The sequence below is a fragment of the Agelaius phoeniceus genome, chromosome 3 (assembly GCF_051311805.1).
Source record: "Agelaius phoeniceus isolate bAgePho1 chromosome 3, bAgePho1.hap1, whole genome shotgun sequence".
NCBI classification, from domain to species: Eukaryota; Metazoa; Chordata; class Aves; order Passeriformes; family Icteridae; genus Agelaius; species Agelaius phoeniceus.
The window spans coordinates 70,461,768-70,476,142 of record NC_135267.1 but is presented as its reverse complement, the minus strand read 5'-3'; the positions used below and the strand labels follow the sequence as shown (position 1 = coordinate 70,476,142).

General features: G+C 34.7%; 1 protein-coding gene across 6 annotated transcripts in view; it reads left to right on the top strand.

The window, feature by feature from the left end:
* The window catches only part of RYR2 (ryanodine receptor 2), a 384,358-nt gene that overhangs the window by 277,254 nt on the left and 92,729 nt on the right, over positions 1 to 14,375 (top strand). For 3 of the 6 annotated variants that reach the window (XM_077175563.1, XM_077175562.1, XM_077175558.1), the window contains 8 exons: positions 1,139 to 1,279; positions 1,991 to 2,154; positions 4,101 to 4,179; positions 4,807 to 4,896; positions 5,976 to 6,113; positions 6,971 to 7,048; positions 9,749 to 9,824; positions 12,188 to 12,311. In XM_077175563.1, the coding sequence (XP_077031678.1) occupies positions 1,139 to 1,279; positions 1,991 to 2,154; positions 4,101 to 4,179; positions 4,807 to 4,896; positions 5,976 to 6,113; positions 6,971 to 7,048; positions 9,749 to 9,824; positions 12,188 to 12,311 (890 nt within the window). Of the gene's footprint in view, positions 1 to 1,138; positions 1,280 to 1,990; positions 2,155 to 4,100; positions 4,180 to 4,806; positions 4,897 to 5,975; positions 6,114 to 6,970; positions 7,049 to 9,748; positions 9,825 to 12,184; positions 12,312 to 14,375 lie in introns of all 6 variants that reach the window. The other 3 variants (XM_077175560.1, XM_077175561.1, XM_077175557.1) reach the window with 1 other exon arrangement.

Here is a 14,375-nt window from a genome sequence, read left to right as displayed (position 1 = left end):
TATTGTAGTACTGTGGTGTGCATTCCTTACGGGCATGGGCTGGCAAGCCAGTTATAGTAATGTAAAGAGGCAGCTGTAAGTTAATCAGACATCTGAAAATCTAATTTTGAATGGGAAGAGAGGAGAAAATGATGAAGGCAAATCAGAATACAGTGCTATCTACTGTGAATACATTTGCTGGTTTCTACAGTTAAAAATTGCCTCAGGTTTTAAGCAGCATGCAAATTCAAATCTGTGATGCTGTTCCTGAATTCCATATAGTTCAGACATTTTGGAATAGGACTGCCTTGTTTTTATTTCCTCTTAAATAATTTCAGTGCTTCATCAGGGATTTCTCTAAGACTAAACCTACCTTACTCTCTTGACTAAGTTTAAAAACATATTCATATATATTATTATCCACATGTAGTCAAAAAGCAAACTTGTCTGGCCATTACATGATTGAGTATAGTTTTAAAAAATATTTTAAAATACATTCAGCTCTTAGAGTCCATATTTCTGAGATTCCTGTGGTTCTACATAAATAATAAAACTTCGGTCTATTTACATCTTATATGCATCTAAGTTCTTCTCTGCATTTTTTCTTTAGTCATCCAACAATTTAAATAGTAAATAAATATTAACAGATTATTTAAATATGAAGATATATAAATACACTTCATGTATTGTTTTGGGATTTTTTTCCTGATCTGTTGAAAGTGTAAAAGAACAGTTCAGTATCAAGGTTATATTTTTGGCTATCAAAATCCTCACTTCTACATATCAGACATGGGTTTTTTTTTTAAATTCCTGTCTTTTTTTATGCACATATACGCATTTATGTTATAAATGGCTGCATTTTTCCAACTTGAAGTTTGTTCAGACTTGAAAAAAGGAAATCATGTCAGCTCTCTACTGACTGTGACTTGGAATATTTTCCAAAAACAAAAAAGCTTTGCAAAATTGTATTGAAGCAAAGATGAAAAAGCTTCTCATTCTGAGTGTATATGCACCAGTGATTAAAAAAATATATAGACAACATGGCTTATTGATAAAAGTAGAAATTTTTCTGGTAGCATCTGTCTAATGTTTGAGGGCCAGAATGGAAGAACCTCAGCAGTTATATTTCTATTTGCTTTCAAAATATGTTCTGTTTCAGTTACTGACAAATCATTATGAAAGATGCTGGAAGTATTATTGTTTGCCAAGTGGATGGGGTAACTTTGGTGCTGCCTCAGAAGAAGAACTTCATTTATCCAGAAAGTTGTTCTGGGGTATTTTTGATGCTTTATCTCAAAAGGTAAGTAATTTTAGTATCCATCTATTACTGTAAAATCCTTACTGTGTAACCTTTTTTCTTAATCTGTAATTTTTACCCAGCTTATATCAACACTGTATCATGCACTTTGAAGGAAAAAAATACAGGCTTTAGTGAGTTTAAATCTTCCTCTTATAGCTTCTAATTTAATGTAGGTATAAGATATTATCTCCTAATTAAAAAAAACCATGACACTAAAGCAATGATCTTGAGATGTATCTGTACAGATCTGTACACTTTTCTGCTTAATAGTTGTACTTTCAGCACCCTTGAATCAATTCTGTGCTATACAGTAGTTTAATAATATGTCTTGGTATGTATTTATTGTTCATTCTGTGACTATTTTAAACAAACCTATTTAAAATGTCATGATTTTAATTTCAAATCTAAGTGTTAAGGAATGCTGTGCATATTCCTTTGCTGTGCTGTCTTCCCGGCATCTGAAAAACGTTTAGCGTTGCTACCGGTGAAGTCAACACTTTTCCGATTTACTTGAGCAAGATTAAGACTTGCATCTAACTTTCTGCTTTGGACAGTCAGTTCTCTTTATTTTCAGAACAAAAACTCAGTTTCACACTGAGTAAGAGAGCTGTTCTCTGGCTGCTTGGTTTCATCTACCGCTGCATCGTTTTCACTGGTGACGTTGAGGGTTCCCTTTCACTCCTCACTTTCTGTCCCCTGTGTGTTCCACAGAAGTATGAACAAGAACTCTTCAAACTGGCTTTGCCTTGTCTGAGTGCAGTTGCAGGGGCCTTACCACCAGATTATATGGAATCAAATTATGTCAATATGATGGAAAAACAATCTTCAATGGATTCAGATGGGAACTTTAATCCTCAACCTGTTGATACCTCAAAGTAAGGAATTTGTTGCACCTGGAGGTTTTTTTGATCATGCGTGTTGAAAAGAGGGGGAGGAGCCTGTTGTTTGGCATGATGTGAATTTAAAGCTTCTGAATGCTTACTTTATAGATAAAATGGAGATCCTAATTTTTTTTTATGTATTTATTTTAAATCAAATAAAGCAATAGCTAGCAAGTTACATCATTAATTTCTTGGTCCACTTAGAATGTTTTTAATGCATTTTTACCCAGGAGATAGAACTATCCAATTGTCTTTATATGTCTGCTGCAAACAAACCAGCATGCTCTTAGAAGCTGAAAAAGTAGACAAGTCTACATCATCCCTGTCATTATTAACATATGTCAAGACACTAATTCCAATCTGTGTGAATGACAGTGTACCTACAGAAAATTGTTTGATTGTGCCTTCATATTATCTTTTAAATATGAATAATGGGAATTGGACAGAATAATCTTCATTCCCTCTAGGCAGCCAGACTCTGGCCCTGCTTTTTAAAGTATACTGGCCTGAAAAAGCACGTATCTGAATGGAAATTTTCTGCTCTGATTTTTGACAGCAGCAAGCATGCCATTTCCCTTTGTATAGAATAGTCTTACAGAAGCATGGCTGCGGATTATATTTTAAAAGAAACCTGTTGTAAAACATTTGCTTCACTTGCCCCTGTGAGTTTTCTGCCTGTATTAACATTCAGCACACAGGATGCTGTCAGTAGATTAACACCTTCCTTACAGCATGTTTGTACATGTATGCACATCTAAATACTGCAGTAAAAGTCATAAACCAATCTGGAGCATAGAAAGGACATCATTGACCATTTAAATTCATTTTTCTAAGATGTAGCTAAAATTTATGAAGGTTTTTAACAAATTTTCTTAAGAATATTATATTATCATTTAATTGAGTTTTTATCTGGTGTCATTTCAAAAAAAATGTAGATAGCTGGAATAGATTTGAAAAAATCAGAAAATGTTACTTGATATTACTGAAATTATATGTCACTTCATTGCTATAGGAGTCAGCAGTTCTGTGATGTATCAAGACAAAGAACTGCTGCTATCATTGTAACCTCCAAATTATCCCACATTCTTTTAACATGCAAATCCAGCTTTGCGTTGCTTACTGGACCTATTTATATGAGGGTATAGATAATAGGATGTTAGTGTGCTTGTAATTTTATTGCATTTCTGAAATTATTTGAAGTATTATAGTATTAATAGAGTTCCCCTCAAAATACAATCTTACAAACAATAAAAACCTTCTGACAGTGCTGGATGAATGTTTTCTGACCTTTGTGTGACTGTGAGGCTCTTGCAAACTGTTACTCTGACAAAATTTGGTTTTACATTTCTGCTTTTTGAAAAAGACTGAAAATCCAGACTTCTATTTCACAGTAGATGGCACTCTAACACTACTTGTATTGAAATTGTTTGTTAGGAGGGCAAGGTATTACTATTTCCTCAATGATCAAAAGTAGTTATACCCTTTCATTTGTAGCAATGCTGATGAAGTAAACAACTGATATTCGATAAATATTTTTGGAATATATAAAATAGATAATGTTTCAAGAAAGACTGTTAGCACACTTAGTTTATAATGGACATGTGCTATAAGTTCCTACCATATTTCTGAAACTATACGTTGTAGTTATGGCTTTAATACTAAGAAAATACAGGACAAAAAGCACTAGTGCTTGATCTCATTACTGATTTTCCCCTGCACACGTTTCAAAGAAGTTAAATTCCTACAGCATCTGTGGCTGTTGTTCAGTGCCCATGAAATAATTCCAATATCTTCCTTGATTTAATTGGGCCTTAGATCAAACTGTATGTGAAAAACAGGAAAGGGTGTATGCATTATTTATTATTTTGAAGTTTTCTTTACAACAAAAGCATTAAATTTTAGCCTGTGTGATATAATGTTGATTTTCTTTTCACTTTCAGCATTACAATCCCTGAAAAGCTAGAATATTTCATCAACAAATATGCAGAACATGCTCATGACAAATGGTCAATGGAAAAGGTAAAATCTACCTTCCTCTTAAAGTAAAATCATATTTTTATTTGAATCAATTTCATCTTTAAAATATTTTATTCTGAATGTTATTATTTTTCATGATGTTACAAGTTGGTATGTAGGTAAGATATAGATATACTATTTTCTTGAAATATATTTGCAGGAAAGTTTTTAAAATGCATGAGTATTTCAAAATAGTGCTTATCATTTCATAATTTTTTTTGCTGACTTTTGAGTAAATATACTTGGTTATTGTCTAACAGTTTTATGGATCTGAATTTTCTTTTTTTTTTTAATCAAATAAGCTCTTTATCCTTTTTATTCCTTTGTGCATTTTGTTTGTCCAGTGTTAAAAAAAAATAGTTCCTCTACTGTAGTACAGTATTCTGCTTTATAAAAATAATTGAAAGAAAAATGTATCCATATGGTTGCTTTGGTAATCGTTATTTTGCAAAAAGATGGCATGCTGCATGGTCAATATTTTAATTTGTAAATAATATAAATGCTGGTTGAGAAAATAGTAGAAAGGAAACTTTAAGAGAACAGCTCTGCAGAAGCATTGTTCAGTTAATTTCTACCAATGGAAAGGATTTTTCATAATTTTCTGTGTTTCCCCATTTTATCCTTATTCAGTTTGCCAATGGATGGACCTATGGTGAAACATTTTCTGAATCTGCAAAAGTGCAACCATTAATGAAACAATATAAGTTACTGTCTGAAAAGGTAAGGGATTTGTTCATGCTTGATGGATGATTGCTGAAATATCACTGAAAATATATTGCCTTGTCTTTTCATTGTTTTAAGAAAAAAAATACTTACACTATGTCGCTAATATGTGGTTGTTGCCTTTCTCAAAATCCTGAAAAGATAGAGAAAGGTTTCATTGTATAATAAATAGGCCACTCAAACTTTTTCTCACAAAGCTGAATCTACATGGCATAACTTACAGTGAAACCAAAATGTGATATTGCCACTCTATTTTTGCAGTAAGGTCACACAGGAACCCCTTCTTGCTTAGTGGTTTAGGTTTAGCCTTTGTCTGGTCTCCAGCAGAAAACCACGACAGCTGGAGAACTTGATATAAATGAAGCAATGCTGAATGAACTGGGTTTTTTCAGCTTAAAGGGGAGAAGGTTGCTGGAGAGATGGTCTTGGTTTCCTGGTTCCTAAGCATTAGTTACAGAGAAGATGGATGGATGCATTCTCTTCACAGGGTGCACAGTGACAGGAGAAGAGGCAATGGCTGTAAGCTTCTTTAGCAGAAATGCTTTCTAAAAATTCTTCTTATCTTGAGAGCTTACATATTGAAATAACCACCCAAAAAGGTGGTGAAATCAGCTGCATGTTGAAAGCATGATGCAGCAAGACCTAGATAACCTAATCTTGATAGCACAGTTAGGTACCTTATCTGAACTCAACAGAAGGTAGAGGCAGATGTCCAGAGATCTCTTCAAACAGACTTATTTATGATTCTGTGATTATGGTTTTTGGTTCATGTAGCAGATAAAACACTGCGTTACTCCTGATAATTTTTGCTCCACCCTTGATTTCATGCTATTAACACAATTTTCCCTGAGATCATCAGCTTCCTGCAGGGCCAGAATTCTTTTCCCCACCTCTGGAATGATAAATAAACTTTTTAAATCTATATGATTTATTTGCATAATTTCAATAACCCTGAGCCATAATGGTTGAATTCAGCACATTTCTTTGCATCTCAGTATAACCAGGAATAAGTCCAATAGTTACTTTTTGCTCTGTACAGCATAAACAAATTAATTATTGCATGTACTTTCTTCTAGGAGAAAGAAATTTATCGATGGCCAATCAAAGAATCACTCAAAACCATGCTGGCATGGGGATGGAGAATTGAAAGAACACGGGAAGGAGATTCCATGGCACTGTATAATCGGACACGTCGCATATCTCAAACCAGTCAAGTGAGCCACTTTTCTAAAAACTTTGTGTTATTCTCTATTATTAATAATAACTGCCTTTTGAAAGGAAGCCATTCAACTTTTAGGGCTCTATATGCTCATATACATGCGTATGAAAATAATGTTACACACATAGGAAGAAAAGCCTGGACACTGTTCTTTTTAAAGCAAGAGGTACCTGTTACTGCATAATCCATAGAGGAGAGCCTGTCAATACCTCTTTTCTAGCCACACTTCTTGTGTCAGTGTCATCCAGGAAACCTCTGTCACTTTTTATCCTCCTTTGACCATTTGTGTCAGTGTAATAAGCAAACCTCTGACAAATTTAGTCAGTAAAAAGAAAGAATAAAGACATGGTGATATTTTCTAGATTGGGAGGAGGGACAGAAGGTAAAAGAGAACTATTTATAGGTTCTTGTCTTAAATGTAGAAATAGGGTTGAAAAGTTAAATTAAAAGTTTAATTTTTGCCTCAATTCACCTTAAACCAGATTGTGTGAAATTGCTGAGAAAAAAAAGAATCTCCAGATAATGCAGAGATTTAATCATAACTTTATCCTTGTTTACAGTAAGTTCAAACTCTAAATGAGTTCAAGTGAAACTTGTATTTAAATGAAAGGGATTTGTGTCTGATAGCCATCTGTCTTTGGGAACAAACTATGTTGCCCTTTGCCTAATTCTCACTGAAGTTTACTACTCCTGATATATTTTCAGCTGGACCACAAAAATCTTCTTGCTCTCTAGAGATCTACAAGTGACTTTTTCTTTAAATTTCCTAATTACTTTCAGTGTCTTGTTAGCATTAACTTCTTCATAATAAATGCTTGTGTAACTCCCTGGTTTTGCACATTTGTCATTTAGATCTCTGTGGATACAGCCCATGGTTACACTCCTCGAGCAATTGACATGAGCAATGTCACCCTCTCCAGAGACTTACATGTAAGTCAAAAACACCTAAAATGCTTTTGGTTTGTTCTACAATTTAATTTTGCCTGTTTTGCTAGTTTATTTTAAACAATTTGGTACCAAATATTACCTATTTTGATATACTTTGAATTTGGTGGGGGCTTTTTGGTCTTTTTTTTTCATTGTTGCTCTCTGATCCTCTGTTGCTTAAAATCATGGTTTATGTTGAAAACCTTCGAAATTTTGTTTACTTCTGGATTGATTTTCTTGTGAACATTTGCCATTTTGAAGAGAATCCTGTTCAGAAGAGCTAGCAGCATCAAATTTTTCTGTTTCCCATTCATTTCTCCACCATCTTTTCAAAGCATTTTGTCAACGCTCTTTATCTCTAAAATGAAGGAATGAGAATCAGAAACCATTAAGTACTATGAGAATAGAGAATGAAGGAATTGGAGGTAGGATTTTGACAGATGTGTCAGTAGGTTGCTGTTATTTGGACCAACGTATGTTTTAGTTGATGGTCTGTTCCTGGCATTAGAATTTTTTTCATGGTGCTTGCTGGAGTATGGTGCTAGGTTTTACAGTCTGCCAATTTCCTGTGAGTACAATTGCAATTTAATGTAGGCGTATACTAAATAGCTTTAAATGAGTTAGCATGAGTGTTTGTACCAGTCTAGTGATGGCATCATGGTGTTCAAAGCTGACTACAATTGAGTCCTAAAACACAGGCTTAACTTTGCCCATACTGAGCTTTGCCATATTGTAAACAAGCAGTGGTAGTAAATTAATTGACTAACTGTGCAGTATATACTCTACTGTACCTCTAAACAAATTCTCACATTGGATTTCCACTCCTTGATTACTGTCTTGCAGTTTCCAGTTTCATAGTTGTAGCAGTTTTGGATTGCTGACTAGCTTTAAAAGAATTTTCTACCAATTAACTGTCAGTAGATTGCTGATCATTCCAAAGAGTTCATAAAATTGATAATTGAATAACTGCCTCTACTGTTGTGTTCTTAAATTGATGAGAAAAAATCCTTACAATTATGACATTTAATGTTTCTATAAACTCAGTATAGTTGAAAGGCTTGGCAGACTTTGTTTAATACTTAGGAAACAACTCATGATGTGAACATCATCATAATATTATGATGCAGTAAACCAAGCCCAGATGAAAGTAACCATCCTGTCACAAGTCACATAGAAAGGGCATTGGAACTTCTCTTCGTCCCTTGCTTATTTTTTTTATGCTGTACCCTCTTACTCTTGTCATTACTTGTATTTCCTTTGTAGCCCTTAGCTATAAGGCAGAGCTTGCTGGCTTTATGATTCATTTGCCCTATGAAGAGAGGTCTTCTTTGAAATGAGCTTCAAAATCTGTTATTAAAAGCTAAGCAAATTTAATTCAAATGTAATTTCAGCTATTAATTGTCCTGATATAGATACTGAGGAAATTTATACACATGTTGGCTATTAATGAGATCTGAGTTTTAAAAATCAACTATGTGTAATTTTGAACATTTTAGAAAATGTTTAATACCTTCCAAGTTGGAGTTCAAGGTTAGCTAGCAAGACTCGTGACCATGTCTTAAATTGTACGAGTGCAAAATAATCCTCATTTTGGTCTTAAGTCACCTGGTCACATCCTAGCTCCGTGAGCAGCTAGGTCTTGCTCTAAAAACATCTTCATAGCACTCTGCTTTGCTAGGTTCTATGAAAACACAGATTACTGTGCATCCTTTTAAGGTCCTAATTTGTATTATCAAAATACCAGGATCAGAGTGTGCATGACAGAAGGCATCTACCATACACAACAGAAATATATTATCATTTATTCAGTGGACAAGTGTTCATGAAACAAATTGTCTTGTGGACAGATAAGATATGGTTGAAAACTTGCTCAATTCATGAGTATTCTCACAAATAAAGAAATTGGTATTGAGAAAATACAATTACTCATTACTCAAAATCCTTACTGAAGATGAGAAGGTCTCTGTAGGTTCATGAAAGAAATGTAAAGTGAAATCTGCAGTAAATTCCCCCACTCTCTACATATAGAGAGTACACAGACAGGACAGTAGAGGTGAGTTTAAAAAGTCATTTCACATTGAAACACTTCCTACCAGGTGGACACTGGAGCGCTTGTCTGTTTTGTTTAGTTCAGGGTCTAGCTTCTAGTTCACAGGTCTGAAGAAGTTTTTTTAATAGGAAAAATATGTGGACTAATTTATGCTCTAAATGGTCAGTGGTTTTAACAGTGTGGTGACACAAATGAGCACAGTATCCACAGAGAAGAAGCTATATCCATGAGTTTATAATTAATCTGCCACAGACAGCAGTAACAGTGTTGATTCGGTGCTCTGGCTTGCTGTTCTCTCTTTCCCTCGACAGTGCCTTCAGAGGGTTCTTTTTGGCCTTGTTTTCAGAATGAAATCCCCCATCTGACACCCCAGTACTATTTCCAGAACTATTCTTCTCTTTGTGGTTCCTTGTTTTCTGCAATAAGAGTTCTTTCTTCAGCACCAGGTTCCTGACTCATACCCATGCTGATTCTACCCAAATTCTATACAATATTTTTTCAGTAAAAACTTGTTTCCAGTGAACCATTACAGTGTAATTGTATTACACTTCCCAGAGAACAGAACTTGTTATTTAATATCAGCCAGAAACTTGTCCTTCTTGAGAGTTATTCATTGCAGCAACCCACATCACTAAGCTCTCCATTTTCCTAAGGCTATGGCTGAGATGATGGCTGAAAACTACCATAACATATGGGCAAAGAAAAAGAAACTGGAGCTTGAAGCAAAAGGTAATGTTAACTCTATGTATTTACAATATTTTAAGTTTTCTCTGACTACCTTAGGTCATGCATTTCAGAAAAAATTAAAAAAAGGAAAAAGGAACAGCAAATTTAAATTGACAAAGAAGAAACAGTGAAGTATCTATTCTTGACTGTGATTTTTAGTGCCTAAAGTTTTTATAGTACCCATTGTAACTCTTCTTGTTTAAGTAGTCTACCAATCCAGATATATCAAGGGGAGGAAACTCAAAGGTTGTAAATAAATTTAAGCACATTAATCCATTTTCCTGCTAGCATTAATCTTTCAGACTATTCCCCAATGGGTTATGATTTCATTGGTATTGCTTCTTTTATTGCAGGTAGATCTGAAGAGTGTTTACTAAGTACTGCACTTATCATGTGTTGAATTGATAAGGGGAAAACCTAGAGCAGATGCTTGATTCCATATAAAAATTGCATGTGCTTCATGATCTCTGCTTACCTAAATGATTTTTTTTAATATGTTGTGTAATTTACTGTTTTTCCTCTGTGTTAAAAGCATTTATTTATTTGTAGTAAAGCTGATTTTTTTTTTCAGGTAACGGTATATTAGCAAATGGAGAAAACAAGTTCTCAGTTGCAAATTATTGAAGCTAGGGTTTTACCTTATTTGAAGGTGTCTAGTTGTATACTGTATGCACCAAAGTTGGCTTAAATCCATAAAATTCCAGAAAAGGTATATCAGTTAAGGTTTTATAAAAAAGCCCAATTCTATCTGGAAGTGCCTTTGATAATCACTTTATATTTCCATGCCTTTAATTATATTTCCCCTTTATATAATTTTTATATTATTAATTTTTTGTAAAACCTTCCTCAGGATAAGTAGCCTCAGGATTGGCCAAGTTTGGGAAGTAATAGGCTACAGAAAGATGAGATATTTCAATATTTCAACTGCATTTCACAGCTTTGAAAGCAGAATTTTGCCTATGAGAAGCACTTCAATGAGAATACTGTATAGTGTTTGTTGTGTTGTGCACTGTGGGAAGGCTGGAGGTGGCTGTAGTGATTGAAGGCTTCTGATAGACAGATTTTGTATGTGAAAAGTAGATGAATTTGTCAGCTGAGCAAAACTTGGCCTTCAAAAATTCTGAGGGTTTTCCTCCAGTATATTCATATGCTAGTATTTTTATTTTTTTACCCATATGTAAAAAAAAAAAAGAATAATGTGTACTTATGTGCATTTTGCTGTCTTCAGCTGTCCTGTGGTACAATTACATCATGTTGGTGATAAGAGAATAAAATCCAATCAATCCCAATGTTAAAGACTGTACTTCCTAAGACAAATCCAGACTAAACAAAAAAACCCAATCCGCCATCAGACTTGCCCACTCGGTTTTCATTTTGCATGTACTTAAATAGATTCAGGCAGAACTAACTGAAAACTTCAGAATATGTACATTTAAAAAAAAAAACATCTAGTGGTATGTCTCCAGTACTTTCTATAGGGAATTCCTTCCTTTTAAAAAATTATTATTATTTTTAGATACTTTCTTTGGTGGCTTTTTTTCAGAGATAAATCTTATCATTACTTCTACAGTTTCCTGGGGTTTCAGAGAAGTTACAATAGGAATTTATTGTGTTATGTTATGTGATAGTGATTTTAGAAGTTGAACTCCTGAGAATGTTGCTTTTTATGCAGATATTTATATTAAGAATAGAAACTTTATTTTCCTTCCAAATTAAATATCTACATGCAGTAGATATCAATACATCAGATTTTAGTAAGCAATACAATGAAGTTTATTCTTTTTACCTGCGGTTTTGCAGCATTCTTTGGATTTTGCTACATAGTAGTGAGAACCATGTTTGAATGATGTATTCTAATTTTCTGTCTTTAATTTATTACTACATAGTACAACTGTATCACTTTAATATATTTTTAGATATTTGTGTATCTTGCTTAACTTGATGAACCCTGCTATTAGAATGTTTAAAAGCAGAACTTCATATATGCTTATATATTTGTTTTTATATAGGTTTTCTTAGGAAATGATGTATTATTTATTGAAATATTTTCAGTTTCATTAAATGAAGTTGCAGTTGTAATAGATGTTTGTAACCATTAAGCATTTTTTTCTTCTTTAAGGGTTTTTTGCAATAGGTTCAGCATATTTAGCTTGTACTTGCAGCAAATATGTTAGAAAGATGTAATCATATCTCAGTTTCTATCTGGATATTTTTTAAAGTTTGTGTAAAGAAACAGACAAGTATGTTGTTATTTCAGACTAGAATGTAACATGCTGTGTATTATTGTGATAGTACTTTTACATACTGTGACTTACCATGTCAACAGATAACTCTTTAATTTTAATTCTCTTGATGCTCCATAGTAGGAGGAGGCAACCATCCCCTTCTTGTCCCTTATGATACACTCACAGCCAAAGAAAAAGCCAAGGACAGAGAAAAAGCACAGGATATTCTGAAATTTCTACAGATTAATGGATATGTTGTCTCCAGGTAATTCTCAGTTCTGTATTAATATCACAGAAGGTTTCTGATAGTCCTCAGTGGTCTTTTCTGTTTTGTTTTGTGGTTTGGTTGGTTGCGGTGAGGTTTTTTTGTTTCTGTTATTGCTTGTTTTTTGAGGTTTCTTCTACCAAACCAAAACTCTGTGATTATTTTTTATGTTTCAATACCTGGGAATAAGGATGAGCTCCTTCATATAAAACATTGTAAGGAAGAAATGAATTACAGAGTTAGTAGCAGGGGTTTTGGAAGGCATGAACAGAGTTCTCCAGAATGTTTGCATGTCTTCTACTTTCCCTGTCAGTATTGCAGCTTTTTCTTTCTGGCATGTGTCCATGCTTCCAACTGTTAGTAAACTTACTAGTTTTCTACAAGTGATGGAATTATTAAGTCTTAGTTACAGGTTCATACACATCTTCAAACACATGTCTCTCTCTAAAGGAATTTCTAGACAATTGGTAAGATAAGACAGTTTTATTTCTAAAACATACAACTACTTTATTTCAATTGAGTTCATTTACAGTATTATTTTTTAAGCAATCCACAGTGTAAATGTAATAATAGTTGAATAGTCTGCTGAATAACATGCATAATTCATTTTAAAATGGTGTATATACCTTCTAAATGTAGCATGAATACATTTTTAATTAATTTGGAATCTTTTCTGCCTTATCTGCATGACTTAGGAAATCAGAATCTCTAGAAAAGGCTGAAAGCACATCTGAGCCTTGCATAACTTGAACATTAGTAAGTGAACGAAACAGTCACTGAGATCAATTTAAGTAATCACTGTGAATTAGCCTTGCACATCTACCTAAAATCTGCCTACTTCCTTTCTTTTCTATCAAATATGAATTCCAGCCTGTTTCTAGAGTCCCACAGTTAATCTGATAATTTTGGTAAAATCTTACAGGTTAGCTGGAATAATTGATTTTACTTCCTCTCAGTGCAGTAGGATGTACAAAGAGGGATGTCAGACAGCAAAGGTTTCTTTCCTTATTCCCTGTCAATATGATCAACTGCATTCAGGAGTAATAACCCTTTTTATTCCTGTTAAACACAAGAGAAAAGTGGCTTTTGGGGTTTTTTTGGGAGTGGAAGGCTAAGAGGGATGGTAAAACAACTATTAACTTGGACCCACCCATAGTCTTGTTACTAGTTCTTGCTACATCTGCATCCTCCCGTGCTGGTTAAATGCAGCCTTTTCCACGCTGTTTAACGCAATGTACTTGCTGCACCTTTGATAACTACCTTGTCTAAACAAACAAGGGCCTGATTCATGTTTTAATTTGGTCTGCTCACTACTGTACTTTCCATATATGCCTTGCTCCCATTTCTTTACAGTCCTTATTTGACAGTGACCATTCAGGTCTCTGCACCCCCATGCAAAATGGCTTCAGGGAAGATAGAAACATTTGCCCCCTACCAAGCATGTGGCACTCTGGCCCACTTCGACTGCTGGTGCAGAAGCCCTCTCTCATCTTACTGACACTGCCCTTTCACATTAGCTGGAATTTTTTTAGACCACAGCAGTCCCACCCCAGTGGCAGGAAGCTGGGACTTCCAGTTTCTGGAGTTGCAGACCCTGCTCTATGCCCTTGACTGTCTGACTCCAATGGCTGCGACCAAATGCACTTATGCCAGTGCCTTGCTGAAGCTGCCACTCTGGCCTCAAGGTCTGTAGGGCTCACAGAGCTGTCCCCAAAGCTGTGGCATCTCTAACTACTAATTCTTGGGACTTTCTTTCACCCCACTTGTCACAGACCTGGGGGCACCTACACCCCAAGCCTGACTCCAGTTGCTGGCCCAGTATCCAGCTCATGCTGGTCTTGCCAGTAGCTGCCATCTACTTCTGACAGCTGGTGGAATAGTGAGTGATATTACATAGAGATACAGCTATGAAAGCATTTAATAGGAATTTAGGACAAACTCTAGCGATAAGGTACAGGGCTCAGCCAGTCAATTGATTTGACAATTTACATGTGACCAGCTGTTTTGAAATCAGTTTTCGTCCCTTCTGTACCTTGCTTTTTATTCTTCCCCCCTGTACAGTCT